At 25.9% G+C, this 22905-nt stretch overlaps 4 protein-coding genes across 10 annotated transcripts; 3 read left to right on the top strand and 1 right to left on the bottom strand.

Annotated features, from left to right (window-relative positions):
* The first annotated feature begins 66 nt into the window (after positions 1–66).
* Positions 67–3644, top strand: LOC127070048 (serine/threonine-protein kinase grp). Of its 3 annotated transcripts, none has more exons than XM_051007851.1 (8): positions 67–276; positions 627–729; positions 1165–1388; positions 1468–1788; positions 2002–2205; positions 2793–3022; positions 3117–3251; positions 3333–3644. In XM_051007851.1, exons 2-8 carry the CDS (start codon positions 668–670, stop codon positions 3516–3518), a joined length of 1362 nt encoding a protein of 453 aa, XP_050863808.1. In that variant the 5' UTR covers positions 67–276; positions 627–667; the 3' UTR covers positions 3519–3644. The 3 variants fall into 3 exon arrangements, with proteins under 3 accessions (XP_050863808.1, XP_050863806.1, XP_050863807.1); XM_051007850.1 differs by lacking the exon at positions 67–276 and adding an exon at positions 379–395 and having other exon boundaries at positions 480–729; XM_051007849.1 differs by lacking the exon at positions 67–276 and having other exon boundaries at positions 283–729.
* On the top strand, positions 3636–14155 carry LOC127070044 (glucose dehydrogenase [FAD, quinone]-like). 3 transcript variants are annotated; one of them, XM_051007843.1, is made up of 15 exons: positions 3835–4214; positions 4314–4513; positions 4576–4687; positions 4773–4907; positions 4977–5092; positions 5181–5348; positions 5440–5593; positions 5658–5818; positions 5927–6104; positions 6183–6387; positions 6524–6941; positions 7436–8812; positions 12835–12949; positions 13018–13180; positions 13299–14155. In XM_051007843.1, exons 1-11 carry the CDS (start codon positions 4067–4069, stop codon positions 6741–6743), a joined length of 1797 nt encoding a protein of 598 aa, XP_050863800.1. In that variant the 5' UTR covers positions 3835–4066; the 3' UTR covers positions 6744–6941; positions 7436–8812; positions 12835–12949; positions 13018–13180; positions 13299–14155. The 3 variants fall into 3 exon arrangements, with proteins under 3 accessions (XP_050863801.1, XP_050863800.1, XP_050863799.1); XM_051007844.1 differs by lacking the exon at positions 3835–4214 and adding an exon at positions 3636–3734 and having other exon boundaries at positions 12835–13180; XM_051007842.1 differs by having other exon boundaries at positions 12835–13180.
* On the bottom strand, positions 7148–8265 carry LOC127070052 (RNA-binding protein 7). Of its 2 annotated transcripts, none has more exons than XM_051007862.1 (2): positions 8124–8265; positions 7148–7863 (listed from the first exon to the last, which is right to left on the bottom strand). In XM_051007862.1, the coding sequence occupies exons 1-2, from the start codon at positions 8238–8240 to the stop codon at positions 7351–7353; spliced, it is 630 nt and encodes a 209-aa protein (XP_050863819.1). In that variant the 5' UTR covers positions 8241–8265; the 3' UTR covers positions 7148–7350. The 2 variants fall into 2 exon arrangements, with proteins under 2 accessions (XP_050863819.1, XP_050863820.1); XM_051007863.1 differs by having other exon boundaries at positions 7152–7863; positions 7980–8125.
* A 1252-nt stretch (positions 14156–15407) lies between the features above and the next one.
* Positions 15408–22866, top strand: LOC127070049 (female-specific protein transformer-like). Of its 2 annotated transcripts, none has more exons than XM_051007853.1 (10): positions 15408–15536; positions 16392–16740; positions 16860–17041; positions 19014–19124; positions 19203–19293; positions 21266–21328; positions 21416–21574; positions 21664–21859; positions 21941–22097; positions 22164–22866. In XM_051007853.1, exons 2-10 carry the CDS (start codon positions 16394–16396, stop codon positions 22181–22183), a joined length of 1326 nt encoding a protein of 441 aa, XP_050863810.1. In that variant the 5' UTR covers positions 15408–15536; positions 16392–16393; the 3' UTR covers positions 22184–22866. The 2 variants fall into 2 exon arrangements, with proteins under 2 accessions (XP_050863810.1, XP_050863809.1); XM_051007852.1 differs by having other exon boundaries at positions 15436–15608.
* The last annotated feature ends 39 nt before the right edge of the window (positions 22867–22905 follow it).

Genomic DNA, 22905 nt, shown 5'->3' with positions numbered 1-22905 from the left:
GTATCATTTATTATTTAAATTTCCTCCTTGTATCAAATCCTCAATAGTTCTTTTCAATCCCTTTGATTGATTTAAAATTAGTTTTAAACTACTAGGACCTTTATCCGAGATATTGAAAGTGCCACATCCTCAACGACCAATGATCACAATTTAAAAATTCTAACCAGCCAAAAATTTCCAAAGCGCCATCTGATAGGAGAAGAAATATTTCTGGCTAGCAACGCCGATTGCACGATGGTGTTAATTTCTACGGTGTTCCGAAGAAAGTCTATATTGGTTTGTACATCGATTGGTGATCGTTTTTATATGCTTACTATTAATAACCGCATATATTTATTTGAATTAAACAAACATTGATTAATCATTAATAAAAATATTAAACAATTATTCTTTATGTATAATACTTTCTTAACAAAATTAATGTTTTGAATTCCTTCTTACCGTTTTATAACCACGTGTTTTGAATTTTATCGTTCTAGCCGAAATCAAAGCTTAATGTAAATGACTTTACGAATCATTGAAATAAAATTTGAAGGAAACGTTAAGAAATGCCATATTAAAATGAAAAACCGTTACAACGATATACTACATGTATTTAAATTTTGATAAATATTACAACTGTACAGATTAAGATCGTCACCCCGTTATAGAGGCATGCTGAAGCAAAATGACGGAATTTGTGGAAGGTTGGATTTTAGGACACACATTAGGAGAAGGTGCTTATGGCGAGTAAGTAATATTATTTTCTATATTAAACGATAAAAACGTTTTCATTTGTATTTACAAATTTTATATTTAAAATTTAATTATATATTTTCTTCTTTCATTTCTTTTTCTTTTTTAATTTACGTACGTATTTATCGTTTTAAATATTGCATCCTCATTGCATAGTTCTTAAGAAAAAATAATAAAACGTATTAAAATAATACAATATTTTATTTATTTATCTAACGTTTATTTGATAAGATATTAATTGAACATTAACAAGCTTTTTCTATTACTCAATCTTTTGTGTCATAAATATATTATTAGCTTTTATCAATGTTGAATTAAAAATATAAGAATTCATTTCTTCGTAAACTATTTCTCTAGTTCATTTTAGAATCCTTATAAAACTAAACAAGTTTTTATTTTTAATGCAATTCTTTTTTTATATATTTTCAGAGTTAAGTTAGTTATAAATAAAGCTACGGGCGAAGCTGTTGCCATGAAAATGATAGATGTACAAAAACATCCAGATGCTCGACAATGTGTGAGAAAAGAAACTACTATTCATAGAATGTTGTCAAATCCTAATATTATACAGTTTTTTGGAAAACGTAGTGAACCAACTATGGAATATATATTTTTAGAGTATGCTTCTGGTGGAGAACTTTACGATAGAATTGGTATAACATTAATGTTTTATTTATATATGTTTTTATGTAATTGTAAAAGAAAAGATCATTTTTCTATCCTTTTTAACAGAACCAGACATTGGTATGCCGACCTATGAAGCTCAGAGATATTTTAAACAATTAATTAATGCAGTTGAATATCTGCATAGTCGAGGAGTTGCACATAGAGATCTTAAACCAGAAAATTTATTATTAGATGATAACGATAATTTAAAAATTACTGATTTTGGATTAGCAACCATTTATCGTGTACAAGGAAAAGAACGTACTTTAGAAAAAAAATGTGGAACATTACCGTATGTGGCACCGGAAGTTCTTGTGCAGGCTTATTATGCTGAGCCTGCTGATATATGGTCTTGTGGTATAATTCTGGTGTCCTTGCTTTGTGGAGGTAAGTATTACATTTTATTTCACTTATGTTGTTTTATATATTATTATTATATTTAATTCCTGTATATTTGGCATTGTAAATTATAAACGAATAAGGAAGATCGTTAATATTTATCACTCATAGATCAATGTGCCTTTTAGTTTGAATTAAATAAAACTTCTAATGCGTAGCTTACATTCCTTAGTTTTTAACTGGTCCATCTCTGAAATATAGAACTGCCTTGGGATCAATCCTTGGCAGAATGTCCAGAGTATATGGCATGGAGGAATGGAAAATACATGTCACTTACACCATGGAAAAAATTGGATAACTTAGAATTATCTTTAATCAAAAAAATCCTTGCACACGTACCATCTACTAGATATACAATAAAAGAGATTAAAAATCATCGATGGTTTCTTCTGCAACTCCAAAAAGGTATGTGTGATAATTAGATTTTCTATTAGTAATAAATTATTTTTCAAATGCTTATATTTATCGTCGCTTGAACTACATTATAAAATGCATCAGTGTTTACTTAGTCAGGTACTGAGTGACTTTGAGCATATACAAAATTACCCAAAGCTGCTTGGTACCTAACTGTGTGGACATCTGTTTCTACAGCTTTTCTCTTTTTGTTTATGAATGTAAGTATTCGAAATTCGAAAGAGATAATTCTCTTATGTTTCTATATTGGCTAAAATATATGCGTTCATATACAATTCCATACCTATCACTGATATTGTTCTTTTTTCAGCAATATAATTACAAATGTGTTCATCTTTCACAATAATACCAATATGATAAAAAGCTATTGCCTTTTCTTTGGTAATACAGCTCTATGATTTTAATCAATGGTCATAAAGCTAGATTACCAAAGCAAAGAGCATTGGCATAAACGTCCAAGCGAAGTATTTTCATGAAGAATAAAATTTTTAAAATAAGTGTGATATAAAGTAATAATATAAACTACTCTAATCTGATATAATAAAAATAAAAGTGATATTTCATATTTTTTGCTGCAGATGATTTAAATAGTAGATATAGTGTGCCTGCTAGAAACTGTACTCAAGTAGATGGGGAAAATCCATCAAGATCTTGTTTATCACAACCTGACTTAGTTGGAGAAGAAAATGTAAATATTGGGAATATGAGATTAGATGAACGGTCAGGTTTCTCATTTTCTCAACCTGCTCACATTGAAGATTTGCTACTTTGTACTCAACCAATGCAATGTACTGCTCATGCAAGTCAAGTAAGTTTATATGTTAAATCAATGTGCATATATATATTATGTATATTGGTTCACATAAATATGAATAATACAATTTATATTATATGTATTTCAGCAAACACCTTTCCAACAACTTGTAAGACGTATGACTAGATTTTTTGTGACAACAGACTTCGAAATGACAGTAAAAAGATTATTGAACTGTTTACAATATGAGAGTTATACTTACCGTATTAATGATTTTCGCGTTGTAAGTAGTAATTAATATTATTTTATGTTATTTTTTTCCACACAACAGTCTTTTTATGAAATGTAAATAATATTCTTTCAGATCACTATATCAACTGTTGACAAAAGAAATATGCCTCTAGTGTTCAAAGCAAATGTTGTTGAAATGGATAATAAATTATTGGTAGATTTCAGATTGTCAAAAGGTTGTGGTCTTGAGTTTAAAAAAAAGTTTGTTAAATTTAAATCTCTTCTTACTGATATTATTTTAAAAGTTCCTGTTACATGACATGTGTTGTTTATCTGTATGAAAATCATGACTAGATAAGATTTTTTGTGTCGATTAACAATGAAATTTAATGATGATGTTCTTATATATATATTTTTTATAAAATACTTATTTGAAGTTATGCTATATTGTCTTATCTTTCAGAATTATCTCCTTATTCCCTTTTCTAATGTTTCAAGTGGATCTTTGTTTCTGCAGTGAAAAATGAAATGAAAAGTAAACATGAGTATTTGAAGATTTAAATATTTCTAATCGCATTGATACATGAAGTAAATATTGAAAATATTACATTATTTGTTTTAGACAATAGGTTTTATTTATATTTTTTAGAATTATAATTAAAAAATGTTTCATTTTCTAGTTTAAATATATTCCCTAGAATCAGATAAATATCTTGTCCACGTATCTGTTAGAATATATAGGTTAGAATTATGTAGATCGTTTTCAAAGAAATCAATGCAGAGAGCCAAACGTGTTATTAAACGTATGAATATTGTATATTTACAATAAATTTATAAATAATTTTAAAATATAATTAGGGAAAGAAAATGTTAATTCTAAAATATTTAATATTTATAACAAGTGGTACATTACTATTTTTATTCAGAAGTTATATTAACTTAGCCTATTTTTGGGATGTGTTTGGACAGTTGTTTTCATTTAACGCCTTTAAATCGAATTATGATTATATAGTTGGTATGTTTTATGTATTATACATTATACTATTTTATAATAAAACAAATAATTACAATAAGATAATATTTCATATTCATTTCATAATTGTTTATTTTGCAGTTGGAGCTGGAACTTCTGGTGCAGTTATTGCTGCAAGATTAGCAGAGAATGGACAAAGTGTATTATTAGTAGAAGCTGGTGGTACAGCACCACCGTTTTTAGATATACCGTTATTGTCACCATTATTACAAAATAGTATATATGATTGGCAATATATTACTGTACCTCAGCATAATGCTTGTAAAGCTTTGAAAAACAATGTATGTAGATAACACAAATCATAATATTTTGTATTAATATCTAATGATGTGTTCATTTATAGCAATGTAAATGGCCAATGGGAAAGATTCTTGGTGGAACGAGCAGATTAAATTATATGACATATGTACGTGGACATCCTCAAGATTATGCCAAGTGGTTCCCTGATTTTAATGGTATTTAAATAATATAACTTTATGTATTTTTGTATCACATTCTACATGTTTACACTATTAATATTTTTATACCATTTTCTTATAGATTATATAATTGGAAAAAATGATTCAGTAAAAATACAAGAATCAAGATGGCATACTGATCTTGTTAATGCAATATTAAAGAGTATAGTGGAAATCGATGGTAAAATTAGTAACATAAATGAAGCTTTAGATACAGGTGCTATTATATTTTATTAAACAATTAATCATAAAATCTGTAAGAATATCTATAAGCTCATTAATTTAGGTTTCATGAAGGTTCAATTATTTGCTGATAATGGAAAAAGATGGAGTACAGATAACATGTTATATGGAAAATATCAACATACTTTGGACATTATTACTCATACACGAGTTGATAAAGTATGTTTATTATATTTAATATGTATAAACTATATATCTCAATTCGATATAAAAAAATGTGTGTATATATATATATATTTTTTAATAGGTTTTAATAAATTCAAAAAAGGCAACAGGAATACAATTTACAAAATTTGGTAAAACTTTCAATATCACAGCAAACAATGGTGTCATCGTTAGTGCTGGTGTGATTGGTAGTCCAAAATTACTGATGCTTTCTGGAATAGGCCCGGAAAAACATTTAAAGGATATGAATGTAAATTTTTGTTAAATTTACTTTAGAAATTAATGTTTTTCAAAGTTATTGAAAATTAATATTCTAATATAAAAACGGCATAATTTATTAGATCAAAGTGATTAATGACTTGCCAGTAGGTCAAAATTTAATGGATCATGTTCTTACTGGTATTGATTTAGTAAGACTCAAGACGAATTTATCTTTCAGTATGACTAACGCTCTTAATCCTATGGCACTATTAAATTATTTCTTTTTTGGTAAAGGTAAATAACTATAATATAGTGAAAGAAAAAAAAATACTACATACATCTAGTATTAACATTTTAGGACCATGGACATCCTCAGGTATTGAAGTTTTAGGAACGTTTCATAGTACTTTACAAAAGAATAAATCCTCAAAACCAGATTTACAATTAATGATACTACCTCTTGGTATATCTACTGACTATGGCATAGTTCTCAAAAAAGCAATGGGAATTTCTGACGAGGTCATAATATAGTTTAAAATTTGCAATTTGAGCTTAATTAGGAAAATATCAATTAAAACTAATACATATAAATAATATAGATTTATAATATATATCATATTTTAATAGGTGTATGATAAATATTTCTCACCTTTAGAGAATGATAATGTTATAACAATTGCACCTGTTTTGTTACATCCAAAAAGTTTAGGAGAAGTAAAACTTCGTAGTAACGATCCTTCCGATGAACTTTTAATTGATCCAAAATATCTGTCTAATAAATACGACATTGATACGCTTATAGATGGTAATGATAATGTGTGATAACCGATTAATTAATGAATTTATTATTTACCATATAATAAATACATTATGCATTTTACAGGTATACAATATTTGAAGAAACTCATTAACACAAATGCCATGAAACAGCTAGGTGCATCTCTTTACAAAAAATCTTTTCCAGGCTGTGAGGCTAATGAATTTGATTCCTTAGAATATTGGGAATGCTATATACGGTATTTATCATTAACTGCTTATCATCCTGCAGGTACATGTCGTATGGGAGATGTTGTTGATACATCATTCAGGTAACTGAGAGATTAATTACTTTTTAATATGTATTTTTAAAAGTAATTATTCATTAACGACTCAAACTATTAAAAAAATCCACTTTATATTAATTTAGTTGTGATGATTTTATTAAGAAATAAAAATTTATTATAGGGTATATAATATAAGAAATTTATATGTTGTGGATGCATCAGTACTGCCATCTCTACCTAGCGGCAATATAAATGCTGCTCTCATAATGATGGCAAAAAAGGCTGTTGATATTTTGAAACAGATAAAAAATAAACAATTGCATAATTTCGGACATAATAATAATAATACATCTCTGCTATGTTATACATTTAATATTTGCAATAGATTTTGTTATCCATAATAATTTGAATGTTTTCAATCAATGTCATTATTTTTATCTGTAATATATTTCTTGTTTTTAAAAATAAGAAAAATATCTTTAAAATTAAAGTTGCAGGTTATTGAGAAAAACGTAATAACATAAAAATAATTACATTTTTGCCATAAGAGTTTTTGTTATTCTTAATAACAAAAATGATGTTTAAGATATATTCTACAGGTAAATCTTCCTACTTATTATGTTTATATTTTAGTTTTATAGAAATAATTCTTTAGTTTATTTACTTGATTATAATAACAGTTTACATATATGCTTGTACAAATGATATTATGATTATTAACCATTTTTAATATTATGATTAAATCTAAATATTTTTTATAATTAAAAAAAAAAAAAAAAGAATAATCGAAAAGATGTATTTATTTAAATTAAAAGCAGAATTTTCTTCTTTCAAAATGTCACCAATCAAGAATAGTAATAATAATTCAAGACTTAAAGCAACTAAATTATTATATTAGAAGTTTAATTTTTATATTAAGAAAAATACTCTCTTTTTTAAATAAATATATCCCATTAAAGAAAAAGTAAATACCTTTTCGTCATTTTATTAAATTTATATTTTTAATTATTAATGATAATGTCTTCTACTATTTTTATAATTACTGTGTTTTGAATAATCACTCGAATGACTACTATTACTTCTATTTTTATAGGATTTATGATCTTTATGGTGATCATGTTTATTACTTTCATGATCACGATGATAAGGATGATAACTTCTAGAATGTCTATCATCACGATGAGTATCAATTTTGCCAGTATATACAACTGTATTTTGTACTACATTCGTAGGAAGCATATCTGAACCTATATTTGGCACAAAGTTTCCTATAAACGTTTGCTGACCCAAATGAAGTAGATGATTCAAATTATAAATGTGTTCCTGTTTTTGTTTTTCTACTTGCGGTAACTCTATGTTATTTCTTGTTTTCATATTAATGGTCCGATTAAATAATTTTGTTCCATTAAAAAGGTCTAAAGCATATGATACAGAACTTACATGTTTATACGTTATAAATCCGTAAGTTCTTTGCTTTCCATCACGATCTCTAGGAATGGCAACTCTTTGTATTGGACCACCCTATGACAATAAATAAATTACAGATTTATATTACATATATGTATATTATATAAATAAGTCTGTACTATATCTTTTCTAGTACTCTTGTTATTTATACAAGTAAAACAAGAATTAACCTGTAAAAATAACTCGTAAAGAATACTTTCTGTGACTTTGTCACTTAAATTTCCACACCACAATGTACGTATATCGTCATCCATTTTGCTATATTTTCATCGTTTTATTCGCTTAATCATTAAGACTGTATTCTATATATTTACATATTTATAGAAGCTTCCTAAAATCCATGGTAAATGTTTATTCTTGAAAATGTTATTGGATACTGTAACGTAATTAATTTTGACAAAAAAAAATAGAAAATTAATATAATTCTTCATTAAATCACAATATTCCACAAAAAAATTATTATTTAGAAATATTATTTATACTTGTAGACTTTTATACAGATGGTACATACATAAAACGATAGTATGCGGCGTATCGATACATTATTCATTCACAATTGGACAACTATGTCTAGGCAACCAATCAAAAGTCTCGTGATTAGCCAATGGTAGCTCTGTTTGATTGTATATTTAATATGTAAACATACAACAGTTTCTTTTTTAAATATACAAATATATACATGGATTTATTATTATTAAAGTATTTAGCTATGAAATAAAAACGAATAAAAAAAAAGATATTTTAGAAAACCTCTTCAAAAAAAAAAGAAGTAAAATAGGCTAACTTGGTGATAGAAAATTGCTCATTGGTTAATAGAAAATTATAATTAGTTGCATCATGCAATCTCACACTAATATCATCGGTCGCAGAGTAGTGGCAACAATGTTTTCCGCCATCTTTAACTTCTTACTTGGGTAGCTAGAAAAATGTCGAAATCTTGTTTTGTGTTGCAAAAAAGATTATTCTTCAAAGAAGATTATTATTTTATTTGGAACCAATGAAGGTAAAATTAAAATGAGTAAACAATTGAATTATACTATAGATCAATCTTCGATTCATTGAACTTTTTAATATAGGTAATATATTTTATTTAATTGGTTTATGAGCGACAGAGCAAATACGTATTTCCATATTGGCGTCTATGCGGTAGTTTATGTTATTATACAATTTAAATTGCATTTATTTTTATATGTGATGTTATATTTTTTTTCTCATTCTTTAATATATAGATATGTGATATCAGATATAATATTATTAAATGCTATCAAATATAAGAAATATCATTACACTAATATAGGTACAATTCAAAGCATTTTATTGCAACTATGAATTTGAATAGTCGAATGGTGCTATATACCATTCTTTAATATGGATATGATTAATAAAGTAAATTTAGTAGTTTCTTTGTTTTGTTATTTAGTTAGGATTGTATTTTAAATATACATAATATATTGCGAATGATTTCTTTCTATTTAATATTTATATAATATTAATTATTGCAACAAGAATAATATGGATATAATACTGGAACTATTGCATTTTATTTAATGTGGATATAATATTAAGTATTTCTACAAAAATAATATGGATATAATACTAAAAGTATTGCTTTTTAATTTAATGTGTACATAGTATTGAGTATTATAATACAAATAATGTGGATATGATAGAAAGTACTTTGTTTTACTTAATATGGAAATAGTATCAAATATTACATATATAGTATTGAGTATTGTTATACAAATAATGCTGATATAATAGAAAGTATTGCATTTCACGTAATATGAATATAGTATTGAGTATTTCTATAAAAATAATATGGATATAGTATTAGAAGTATTGCCTTTTAATTTCATGTGTATATAGAATTGAGTATTGTAATACAAATAATATGGATATAATAGGAAATACTGTTTTACTTAATATGGAAATAGTATCAAATATTACATATATAGTATTGAGTATTGTTATATAAATAATGCTGATATAATAGAAAGTATTGCATTTCATGTAATATGAATATAGTATTGAGTATTTCTACAAAAATAATATGGATATAGTACTAGAAGTATTGCCTTTTAATTTCATGTGTATATAGAATTGAGTATTGTAAGACAAATAATGTGGATATAATAGAGAGTACTGTGTTTTATTTAATGTGGATATAGTACTGAGTATTGCATATATAGTATTGAGTATTGTGATACAAATAATATGGATATAATAGAGAGTACTGTGTTTTATTTAATGTGGATATAGTACTGAGTGTTGCATATATAGTATTGAGTATTGTGATACAAATAATATGGATATAATAGAGAGTACTGTGTTTTATTTAATGTGGATATAGTACTGAGTATTGCATATATAGTATTGAGTATTGTGTTTTATTTAATGTGGATATATTACTGAGTATTGCATACATAGTATTGAGTATTGTGATACAAATAATATGGATATAATAGAGTATTGTGTTTTATTTAATGTGGAGATAATACTGAGTATTGCATATATAGTATTGAGTATTGTGATACAAATAATATGGATATAATAGAGAGTACTGTGTTTTATTTAATGTGGATATAGTACTGAGTATTGCATATATAGTATTGAGTATTGTGATACAAATAATATGGATATAATAGAGTACTGTGTTTTATTTAATGTGGAGATAATACTGAGTATTGCATATATAGTATTGAGTATTATAATACAAATAATATGGATATAATAGAGTACTGTGTTTTATTTAATGTGGATATAGTACTGAGTATTGCATATATAGTATTGAGTATTATAATACAAATAATATGGATATAATAGAGTATTGTGTTTTATTTAATGTGGAGATAATACTGAGTATTGCATATATAGTATTGACTATTGCGATACAAATAATATGGATATAATAGAGAGTACTGTGTTTTATTTAATGTGGATATAGTACTGAGTATTGCATATATAGTATTGAGTATTGTGATACAAATAATATGGATATAATAGAGTATTGTGTTTTATTTAATGTGGATATAGTACTGAGTGTTGCATATATAGTATTGAGTATTGTGATACAAATAATATGGATATAATAGGGAGTACTGTGTTTTATTTAATGTGGATATAGTACTGAGTATCGCATATATAGTATTGAGTATTGTGATACAAATAATATGGATATAATAGAGAGTACTGTGTTTTATTTAATGTGGATATAGTACTGAGTATTGCATATATAGTATTGAGTATTGTGTTTTATTTAATGTGGAGATAATACTGAGTATTGCATATATAGTATTGAGTATTGTGATACAAATAATATGGATATAATAGAGAGTACTGTGTTTTATTTAATGTGGAGATAATACTGAGTATTGCATATATAGTATTGAGTATTATAATACAAATAATATGGATATAATAGAGTACTGTGTTTTATTTAATGTGGATATAGTACTGAGTATTGCATATATAGTATTGAGTATTATAATACAAATAATATGGATATAATAGAGTATTGTGTTTTATTTAATGTGGAGATAATACTGAGTATTGCATATATAGTATTGACTATTGCGATACAAATAATATGGATATAATAGAGAGTACTGTGTTTTATTTAATGTGGATATAGTACTGAGTATTGCATATATAGTATTGAGTATTGTGATACAAATAATATGGATATAATAGAGTATTGTGTTTTATTTAATGTGGATATAGTACTGAGTGTTGCATATATAGTATTGAGTATTGTGATACAAATAATATGGATATAATAGGGAGTACTGTGTTTTATTTAATGTGGATATAGTACTGAGTATCGCATATATAGTATTGAGTATTGTGATACAAATAATATGGATATAATAGAGAGTACTGTGTTTTATTTAATGTGGATATAGTACTGAGTATTGCATATATAGTATTGAGTATTGTGTTTTATTTAATGTGGAGATAATACTGAGTATTGCATATATAGTATTGAGTATTGTGATACAAATAATATGGATATAATAGAGAGTACTGTGTTTTATTTAATGTGGATATAGTACTGAGTATTGCATATATAGTATTGAGTATTGTGATACAAATAATATGGATATAATAGAGAGTACTGTGTTTTATTTAATGTGGATATAGTACTGAGTATTGCATACATAGTATTGAGTATTGTGATACAAATAATATGGATATAATAGAGTATTGTGTTTTATTTAATGTGGAGATAATACTGAGTATTGCATATATAGTATTGAGTATTGTGATACAAATAATATGGATATAATAGAGAGTACTGTGTTTTATTTAATGTGGATATAGTACTGAGTATTGCATATATAGTATTGAGTATTGTGATACAAATAATATGGATATAATAGAGAGTACTGTGTTTTATTTAATGTGGATATAGTACTGAGTATCGCATATATAGTATTGAGTATTGTGATACAAATAATATGGATATAATAGAGAGTACTGTGTTTTATTTAATGTGGATATAGTACTGAGTATTACATATATAGTATCGAGTATTGCAATATATATAATGTGGATATAGTTCTAAGTACTGCTATTTTGTTTAATGTCCGTATAGTACTGAGTATTGCTAAGAAATTAATGTTAGTATAATAAAAAAGATGCAGTTTTATTTAATTATTATGTGGATATAATATTAAGTATTGCAAAGAAAATAATATGGATTTTATACTGAGAACTGTTAGGTTTGAAGGGATATAATACTGAATATTGCTATTAATATATTATAGACAGACTTAACTTTTTTAATTAGTTATGTAAAAACAGGATTATTAATATAATTGAATAAAAATCTAGTTGAGAGTATCATTTGATCAATATTAATATAATATTTAGCATTGATGGAACTGAATTCTACTTATTGGTTAATTAAATTTTAGATTATCTTTACTACAGATAAAATCTTTATATGAGATTAATAATAAAATGTTAGAGAATAGTAATAGATTTAATAGTGATAAGCCTATGTTACATATATTTTTTTTATAGAAATGAAGAGGAGTTCTAGTCTTGGAAGTAATGATGAGAGACAAAAGGAATTACGCAAAGACGATCATAATAATCAATTATATTCAAGATTGAAGGAAAGAAGATACAGATGAAGGTAACAATGGTTAATTCAGCAAAAAAGAGAAAGAGAACATGGAAGATTAAGACAAAAAATGATATTAGAGTATGAATTAAATCGTGCCCGTGAAAAAGATGCAAGTCACAGCAGAGGAAGATTAGTGGAGGAAAATAATAGTAAAAGTAGAACTAGGGATAGATCTTTAGAAAATGTATGTATAAAAAATGCTAAAGCTACAAATTCTAAATCACCAGCTATACCAGAGAAGTAAGTATACTTATTACATATATGAATGCAGCTTGATTTAAACAATATTTATATTCAGAGAGGGTTTAATTAATTTTTGATTTAGTTTCAATTGATACATATGAATTTTAATATTTAGGTCAGATATTTGATGTGGTACAACATCTCTATTCAAAGATCTAGAAGACACTCCAATAAGTGAAAAAGAACTTCATTGTATAAAAGTAGATATTCCTAGAAATATACCTGTGAAAGGACAAATAAGTGAATTGCAACAGGACATTATTAACCCTGAGGATGTAATCATAATAAGAAAAAGTGGTAAACTATTACATTACTTTATGTTTATTCAAAGAAAAAGATTAATACCTGAAATCAGATATTTTTTTATTTAACTTGAAGATTATTTACTTAAAAAATATATCATTTTTGTATTATTATAATTACATTAGGAACATAATCTGCTTTGTAAAATCAAAAAATTATTGAAAGTCTTGTACAGGGAACAGCGATATCTTTATGGAAATATGCATATTACACTATCTGTATTTTAGATAGTAAAAATAACTCTATATGAAAGTGTAATTCTAATTATATTTGTTTGGAATAGTAGATTAATTTAATTAAACTTATTTTATCATGAGACGAGGAGTATCATCATAGAAGATAAACATCTTGGAAGATTAGAAAATATTGATAAGCAGAAGGTTTTTTATTAATGAAATTCATTGATATATTGCTGATGTGTTCATATCTGTGTTTTCGATAGTGTTCAAGTGATATTTTTTATACTTAAGACTTCATAATAAGAACCATAGTGAGAACTAACATAAATATTGACAAGTTTGATTCAGTAATTAGGATTTTTCAGCAAAGTGGATTTGTAGTGTCAGATGAAATTAAACATATTAAATTAAAATTGATTGTTATATATGTAATACAAAAGATTAATATAAGAAATATCATAAAGTAATAAAAGAATACAAAAAAATTTAATATGTAGTATTTAACTTAATTTTTTTAATTGAACCATGACACATATTTTCATTATTATTGAAAACACATTTGATAATATAAAAAAAATTATACATGACATAAGTATATACAAATGTTATAGTAAATGTCTAGGTGAATACCACCTTCGATAATGGGACCAATAAGACCATTTCCACCACGTTTATACCATCCAACGTATGTAGATTAAATCCCTCACCTGATTATAGTAAATTCTTTAGTATAAGTTGTATAATAATAGTAGTATTCAAAACAAAACTTTTTTTCTCAAGATACGTATCAATGTTTTAATATGAAAAATTATAAGAGGAATAATGAATTTGTCGTATATTATAACAAAAAAGGTAATTTTGTTAATAAGCAAATACTTTTACAGATTAGAATAATCAGTATATATTGAAGAGCAAGAGTCAGATTTATTCGTGCTTTCGCAATTACATATTGATGAAAAAGAGCATTTGTTTGAAACATGTGGATTAATATCAATCCTTTGATATTTGTACAAAACTATTAAGTTGTATATTATGTGTATAAGTAACAAGATACAAAAGGCTTTAGCTGTTTCATCATATATTCATGAGATAAATGGCTTCGCATTTTCACCATTAATAATATTGTAAAAAAAAGTTACATACTAACAGAAATATACTATATTTTTTAAATAAAAATAAGTAAAAGTAAGTTTTAAAGAGATTGAGAACATCTGTTACATCTGTAACTGATTTCTATGCCATAACGTACTTGCATCATCAACTATTTTGTTATATTATTATTGATTCTTCGCTTAATCCATAAAATTTTGTTATTCTTAGTTAAATTCTATTATTTCGTAAAATACATCTTTTTTACAATTATTATTAATCGATTATTATTTACAAATATTATTAATCGATTGTCTCTAAATCGATTGTGCGTGGTATATGGATACATCATCAACGCTCGCGATTGGACAGTTAATCCAACAACGACCAATCAAGAGTTTCGTGATCAGCCAATCGGTAGCTCTGTTTGATTGTATTTAATATGTAAAAGTATATCAACAGTTTCTCTTTTAAATATATGTATGTGTACATGGATTTATTATTATGAAGTATCTACTTGTGATATAAAAACGAATAGAAAAAGACATTTAGAGATCTTATTTAAAGGAAAGAAATTGAAATAGGTTTACTTATCGCTGATTGGTTGATAGATAATTATAATTGGTAGTTCGTACAACCACCACTACGTCATCGGTCACAGGATAATAGTAACAGTCTTTACCGCCATCTTTTACTTCTTCCTTGGGTAGCCACAGAAAACTGCCGGAGTCTTGCCTCGTGCTGCAAAGAAGATAAATTTACTTCATTTCAAACCAATGAAGGTGAAATAAAACGAGCAAACAATTGGACTTTAGTATAGATCAATCTTCGATTCATTGGACTTTTTAATTTAGGTAATATCTTTTATTTAATTGGTTTACGAGCAACAAAGCAAGTACGTATTTCCATATTAGCGTCTATGCGGTAATTTATATTATTATACAATTTAAATTGCGCTTATTTTTTACGTGCGAGATTAGTGAACGAATTTATAAAATCGTATTTACCACTCAATACAAACAAAACATGATATCTAAGATAAAGAGTAAATATATTTAATATATTAAGAAGAGGACGTTACGCGTTAGGTACATACTGTATTATCGTATATTATGTGTCTATTGTTGCGTATGTAACATTTTTCCTTTTTGATTTAATGAATATAATACTAAGTATTGCCATTTTATTTGACGTCAATATAGTACCGAGTATCGTTAAGAAGATAATATCAATGTAATAAGAAAAATTGAATTTAGTTTAATATGAATATAGTATCAAGTATTGCAAAGAAAATAATATCGATTTTATATCGAGTACTGTTAGGTTATAATACTGAAATTCGTTATTAAGTAATATATTACATGGCATTGTTTTTTAATTACTTATCTATATACATGATTATTAATATAATTGAATAAAAATCTAGTTGAGAGTATCATTTGATCAATATTAATATAATATTTAGCATTGATGGTTAATTATTACGTTGATGGAACTGAATTCTACTCATTGGTTAATTAAATTTTAGATTTATCTTTACTACAGATAAAATCTTTATATGAGATTAATAACAAAATGTTAGAGAATAGTAATAGATTTAATAGTGATAAGCCTATGTTACATATATCTTTTTATAGAGATGAAGAGGAGTAGTTCTAGTCTTGGAAGTAATGATGAGAGGCGAAAAGAATTACACAAAGATGATCATAATAATCAACCACATTCAAGATTGGAGGAAGAAAGACAGAGACGAAGACGACAATGGTTAATTCAGCAAGAAAGAGAAAGAGAACATGAAAGATTAAAACAAAAAATGATATTAGAGTATGAATTAAAACGAGCTCGTGAAAAAGATGCAAGTCACAGCAGAGGAAGATTAGTGGAGGAAAATAATAGTAAAAGTAGAACTAGGGATAGATCTTTAGAAATTGTATGTATAAAAAATGCTAAAACTACAAGTTCTAAATCACCAGCTATACCAGGGAAGTAAGTAAACTTATTACATATATAAATGCAACTTGATTTAAACAATATTTATATTCAGAGAGGGTTCAATTAATTTTTGATTTAGTTTCAATTGATACATACGAATTTTGAATATTTAGATCAGATACTGCATGTGGTTCAACATCCCTATTCAAAGGTCCAGAAGGAACTCAAATAAGTGAAAAAGAACTTCATTGTATAAAAGTAGATATTCATAGAAATATACCTGTGAAAGGACAAATAAGTGAATTGCAACGGGACATTATTAACCCTGAGGATGTAATCATAATAAGAAGAAGCGGTAAATTATTACATTACTTTATATTTATTCAAAGACAAAGTGTTAATGAAAAGAAAAATAGTATAGGCTGTTTGACTCTAATGAGAATATGCTAAAATATAGAAATACATATGCTGTTCTACTGTTTTATAGATATAATAACAGAGTTTCTAGGGTATACTATAAATAATGAATATATTTTCAATCATGAATATACTTGTATATCTGTTGTCTCATATTCAGAATCTGCATTGTATTCATTATTAGCATTTAAATGGTCCTTCACAAGTTTTATCTTAAAAAGAAAAGATAAAGAATTTTTGTAGATATATTAGAAAAATATTTGATCTTCCCGCATGCGTCACTTGAAGATATTCTGATCTAGTAATATTCGACTATGAAGATAGCAGAAGATAAGATGCAGTCTATTATAATCTCGATTTCCTGCTTATATATAAATTTTTATATTTAATAATTAATTTCTGTTTATCCATTCAGGATATAGTTCACTTCAAATACAACGCTGGATCATGAATTGTTCATACAAGTGTTAAGTGTAAGCACAACTTTATAGATATTACAATTGCTGTAACTAATATTGATTTGCTTAATATTTCCTTTGCTTCCTGTTCTTTTCTTACTTTTGAACAATATATTGCGTGTAGTTGTAATTATTTTTTTTTGCATATATTTTAAAATTATAAGTGTTCATGAATATATATTTTTTTAATACATGAAAATCAATGGATTATGATTACAAATATCATAACATTTAAATGAAGCATATATCTTTCTAATATATATATATATATAAAGAGAGATATTCTATATTTATATTTGTTTAATCACATATTTCTTGTTTACATAGATTTTATTATGCATTAGAATTGAGAACTTTTTTGCATGATTAATAACTCTTAATGGAATGCTAATATGGTCCATTAGCTGGAAAATCATTTGTGCATGATAAAATATTTTTTAAAAAGTATTGAGAATTCTTGAAAATTAAGTTTTTTCTTCAACTTGAAGATTTTTTATTTAAAAAGATCAATGTGTTATTATGATTATATCATGTACATAATCAGCTTTGCAAAATTATAAAAAATATTGATTAGCAAAGTTTTATTGTACAGTGAACAGTGATATCTTTGTGGAAATATCTTGTGTCTTAAACTGTCTGTTTTAGTGTATATAGATAAAGAAAAATATTTCTCTATGATAATGTGGTTGTAATTACATTTATTTGTGATAATGGATTAATTGAATTACAATTATATTATCATAAGCTGAGAAATGTAACTATAGAAAATGAACATCTCGGAAGATTCTAAAATATTAACAGTGCAGTGAATTTCATTACTTAAATTATTTTTTCTTTACTATATTATTAATTTGTTCATATCTGTGTTTTCAATAGTGTCCAAGTGATATTTTTTAATAGTTTTTAATACTTCATCAGGAAGACTATCCCAGTGAAAAAATTGACAAGTTTAACTCAACAATCAAGATTTCTGATCAGTATATGAAATTGAAGTTAATAAATATATTAAATTAAAGTTGATTAATATAATATATAACATATAGAAAATTAATATAAAAAATATTATTTATGATGATATGTGATATAATATAAAAAATAGCATAAATTGAATGAAAGAATCTTAGAAATTTTCGTATACAGCATTTAACTTAATTGTTTTTATTGCATTATAATGTACAGTATTTCGTAATATTTAAAAAAAAAATTATAAATGATAGAAATGTAACAGATATGGTAAATGTCTAATATTTATATGAAACATTAATAATGCATAGAAATTTAAATGAAAGAATTTACAATTATTTAAGAGCACTCATTATTGCAATAAGGAAAGTTGGTGCAAGAAAATGCAGAATGCTTATGTTATTTGCTATTGCTTTCTCGCTTTATATATTAATCATTTTATAGTTGTACATGTATAATTAATTCTTTTATGTTATGTATGCTGAGTAGGAGAAGGATCAAAACCGATATTTGAACGAGAGGAAATAAAAAGTACTTCTAAGAAAGTTGGAGAAATTGAAGAACGTCGTACGGTGATAGCTGTAGAAAGCGGAGATTCAGGTAGTTTGTGTAATTAGTCAACATGAAAATTTTATGTTTCCAGGATTGATTTTTTTACACTTCAACATTTGATATCAGTTAATAGGTCAGAATCATTTAGAAGACGCTCTCCATCCTCTAATTCGTTACGACACCATAATCAACGTTCTTCATCTTATCGACGATCCAAGTATGTATTTAGGTCAATAGCAAGGATGTATATATGTATATATATGTGTGTATGATGTGTATATATATATATATATATATGTATATATATATAATTAGTATTTAACATAATTAGTAATACATGTGTATTAATACGTATTAATACATAATATATAAATATGGATATAACATTAATTTTGGAATAAATGCAATAATAAGTATATTATACATTAAATATTGAAAAGTTCGTTAATTAGATAATATTGTTCAAGATCTTTTTGAGTATTGCAATATATAGACACATATTTTTTGTGTCTTTTAATTAAATGTTATAGGTATATAATTATAGGGTATTTTTAAAAAAGAATCTTGAGAGATTACAATATAAAATATTATAAAATGGTTCTATACATAAAGAATTGATCATATTACTGGACATTCTTCTTAAAAAAGTAGAAGATTACAGTGTAATATCAATATTTTTTTTGAATCCATTATGTTCATTTTATTTTATTATGCTTGTTCAGCTTTCATTTTCCATGAATGCTATCTTTCATTTATAAAGCTTAGTAATTTAGATATCCTTTCAAACACATTCCCAAAATATAGAATATATTCAGTCTTTAGTTTTGATTAATAGTATAACCAATGTACACTATATATTTTCCTTTTAAATAGAAATGTGATTACACGTTTTATAAATGTCTTATACATAATATACACTTATGGATGTGTCACACATTGAATATGTTGAATAGATATAACAAAATGTAAAACAGTAATGTGCAGTGATGTTATGTACATTCTTAATGTAAAAAAAACATTAAGGCCCATATTTTTATTGTGTAGAATAATTATCATGTTTATTGCAGATAATTATAGATCTACTTCAATGTTCAGAATGATAAAAAAAGTGCATTTGAATTTTATTTTATGCATGTTTGCTTTGTGTTACTATAATTTGTTTTGTTCTAGCTTTACTAATGCTTCACAAGGATTGGCAGAAGAGACACATGAACAACGATATTGGATGAAACTTTATCGTATGGTTTTACACATGCTTCTTTTCATAAATCATGCTATTTATGCTTTAGAGAATTTCCCACTTCTTAAATAAATAGAAATCTAAGATATTGATAAGCTAAAAATGCATAAATTTTTATTTACGACATACATAGCACAAGGGCTTTTATTGGTAGTCTGATCATATTGCTTATAGTACTTATTCATCAAATAATAAAAACATCTCTGCTCATTCGATGAAAATTTCTCTTATTGTTGAATAAGTCCTTTGGTATAAATAATATTTATATCAAATTAATAATTAATAATTAATGTGCATAATTATTTTAGAGTTATCTTATGAGGTGAGTCATATACACTGTAAATATATTACATTGTATTTTCATTGTATATACAAATAATTATTTTTTATTCTATTTCCTTTTACGGAATACATTATTTTTCTTTTTATTTAAACAAGGTATATTAAATATGCCCAAATAGATTCACACTTTTATGAGAATATATGTGCATGATCTGTGGCATATAGATGTTTTGTATACATACACGTGCGAGTTGTTTAATATTTTTACAGATATAGGCAGTACATGTTGTAAAGATTTCGTTTAATCCTTAACACTAAAGGAAGATAACATGTAACTGATATTTAATTTTACACTCAAATTCTAGTCGTAATAAATAATCATTAACGATAAGATGGAATCATTAACGATAAGAAAAATGTGGATATAAAATTAAAATATGGATATTTTAAATAGTGTATTGCTATAACTTATAGATTACATTTGTGTGATGTACCGAAAAGTCTTCAATAACATTTTTTTTTTTTTATATTAATAGAAAATTATAAAATTATTGTACATTTTGTATAAACAAAACATTTGTTGAAGAAAATATTAGGATCGGTACATGACACATATGTTGGAAATATACATTTCTATTTGATTATTTATTAGAATGTTTTATTATAGATCCAAAGATTCAAAAGATTCAAGTTGTAAATTTGATTATCGTACCAGCAGAAAAAGTGATAGGTAATTTATTTATTTTATCTTAACATGTCTTGACGATTAATTATGAGTTTAATATTAGAAAATTTGAAAATATTGTATACTTTGTAGACGGCAAAGTAGAGAAAGAAGTAGAGAAAGAAGAAAAAAATACAAGGAACACGATCGTCTAAGCAGCAGATACAGATCATTTCGAAACAGAGAGAGCCCATCTCAAGAGTATAGAGAACATCGACGTGATTCTTATTCTGGGCAAGATTTTCGTCATAAGTAAGTATAAAGAAAGAAAACAGGATAGCACAGTATTGTTTTTTTATATCGATGTAATCAAGTTTATACATTTTCTATAATTAAAATAGGAATGAATCGCGTAAGGAAGAGGGAAGCAGTAGCAGCAGTAAACCCAGAAATCGTTCTACAGGTAATAGAGAAAGAGAAAGAAGATCTAGATCTCGTTCTAGATCTCATTCCAGATCAAGAGATAATAGATATGGAGAGCGACAAATGATGCCATCCCATTGCATCGACCAGGTGCCTTATCCTGTTTATTATGGGGTACATATTATGATACACTGATTATTCTTCTAAGTAATATAATTAGTAAACAAAAAACAATCTTAATTTATGAACTTTCAGCCACGTCCTATGATGGTTGGACCCATGATGCCACTCAGAGGCCAAATTCCTATAGCTAGAGGCAGAATACCACCTTCGGTAATGGGACCAATAAGACCATTTCCACCACGTTTTATACCACCCAACGTATATAGATTAGGTCCCCCACCTAATTACAGTAAGTTCTTCTTTAGGATGAGCTGTATAATAATAACAGTATTCAAAACAAAATTTTTCTTCTCAGGATTTGGGCCAATGTTTTAATGTGGAAAGTTATAAGAGGATAACGATTTTTTAACCTTTACTTATATACAATACACATATTTTATCTTACATTTATTATTTATGTGTCTTATGGGGACATTTTTAAGTAACACTTTTTTAGATTCTTTTTCTTTTATTTAAATACGATAATTTAGAAAGTTAGATTTTTATCATGTTTTTATAGGTAACATAAGTGTATCGTAATATGTAAATGTGTTTATTTGAAAGAATAAGTGACGATCGATCATTTGATTAAATATGAGAAGGGTGATAATCAATGTTGGAAGAATTTATGATAAATGATGAAGTATTTACCACTACGTTTAAAATGCAAAAAATTAATTCAAAATAAAGCGCTTTTTAAGGGAGCTAATGAAATACCAGTGTTATTTTTTACGTATACATGAGTCTATCGCGGTTTGACTTTAACTTCTACTTTTACAGCCAATCACGGCTTGACTTTTGTATGCCACTGTTACAGCCAATTGTAACTCGTCTTGGCTTTCCGCTTTAACAGCCAATCAACGAACAATTTTTTGGCGCCAAAGATTTGGGCACAATGGCGTCATTGCTTCCGAACTATATCGTACTTTCTTTTAATTAAGCGTTTCACAAATATTAAGTAAGCTTCTGTACTATTATTCGTATAATAAACATTTAAATATATATATTTTGTAAACTAAGTGATTAATCTCATAAATCGTTTATTCCTTTCAATTTCA

This window comes from Vespula vulgaris, chromosome 17, assembly GCF_905475345.1.
Source record: "Vespula vulgaris chromosome 17, iyVesVulg1.1, whole genome shotgun sequence".
In the NCBI taxonomy this organism is placed as follows: Eukaryota; Metazoa; Arthropoda; class Insecta; order Hymenoptera; family Vespidae; genus Vespula; species Vespula vulgaris.
The sequence above is the reverse complement of the archived record's forward strand: the minus strand, read 5'-3'. Positions and strand labels throughout refer to the sequence as shown.

Coding starts and splice junctions, on each gene's coding strand:
- LOC127070052 (XM_051007862.1), bottom strand. CDS start 8,240: ATGAAGAATTATATTAATTTTCTATTTTTTTTTGTCAAAATTAATTAC. Junction 7,864..8,123: donor TAGGAAGCTTCTATAAATAT/GTAAATATATAG, acceptor TTATTGTCATAG/GGTGGTCCAATACAAAGAGT.
- LOC127070049 (XM_051007853.1), top strand. CDS start 16,394: ATGAAGAGGAGTAGTTCTAGTCTTGGAAGTAATGATGAGAGGCGAAAA. Junction 17,042..19,013: donor AATCATAATAAGAAGAAGCG/GTAAATTATTAC, acceptor TATGCTGAGTAG/GAGAAGGATCAAAACCGATA. Junction 21,860..21,940: donor CTTATCCTGTTTATTATGGG/GTACATATTATG, acceptor ATGAACTTTCAG/CCACGTCCTATGATGGTTGG.
- LOC127070048 (XM_051007851.1), top strand. CDS start 668: ATGACGGAATTTGTGGAAGGTTGGATTTTAGGACACACATTAGGAGAA. Junction 1,789..2,001: donor GGTGTCCTTGCTTTGTGGAG/GTAAGTATTACA, acceptor TCTGAAATATAG/AACTGCCTTGGGATCAATCC. Junction 2,206..2,792: donor TCTTCTGCAACTCCAAAAAG/GTATGTGTGATA, acceptor TTTTTGCTGCAG/ATGATTTAAATAGTAGATAT.
- LOC127070044 (XM_051007843.1), top strand. CDS start 4,067: ATGTTAATTCTAAAATATTTAATATTTATAACAAGTGGTACATTACTA. Junction 4,514..4,575: donor GTAAAGCTTTGAAAAACAAT/GTATGTAGATAA, acceptor GTTCATTTATAG/CAATGTAAATGGCCAATGGG. Junction 5,093..5,180: donor CTCATACACGAGTTGATAAA/GTATGTTTATTA, acceptor ATTTTTTAATAG/GTTTTAATAAATTCAAAAAA.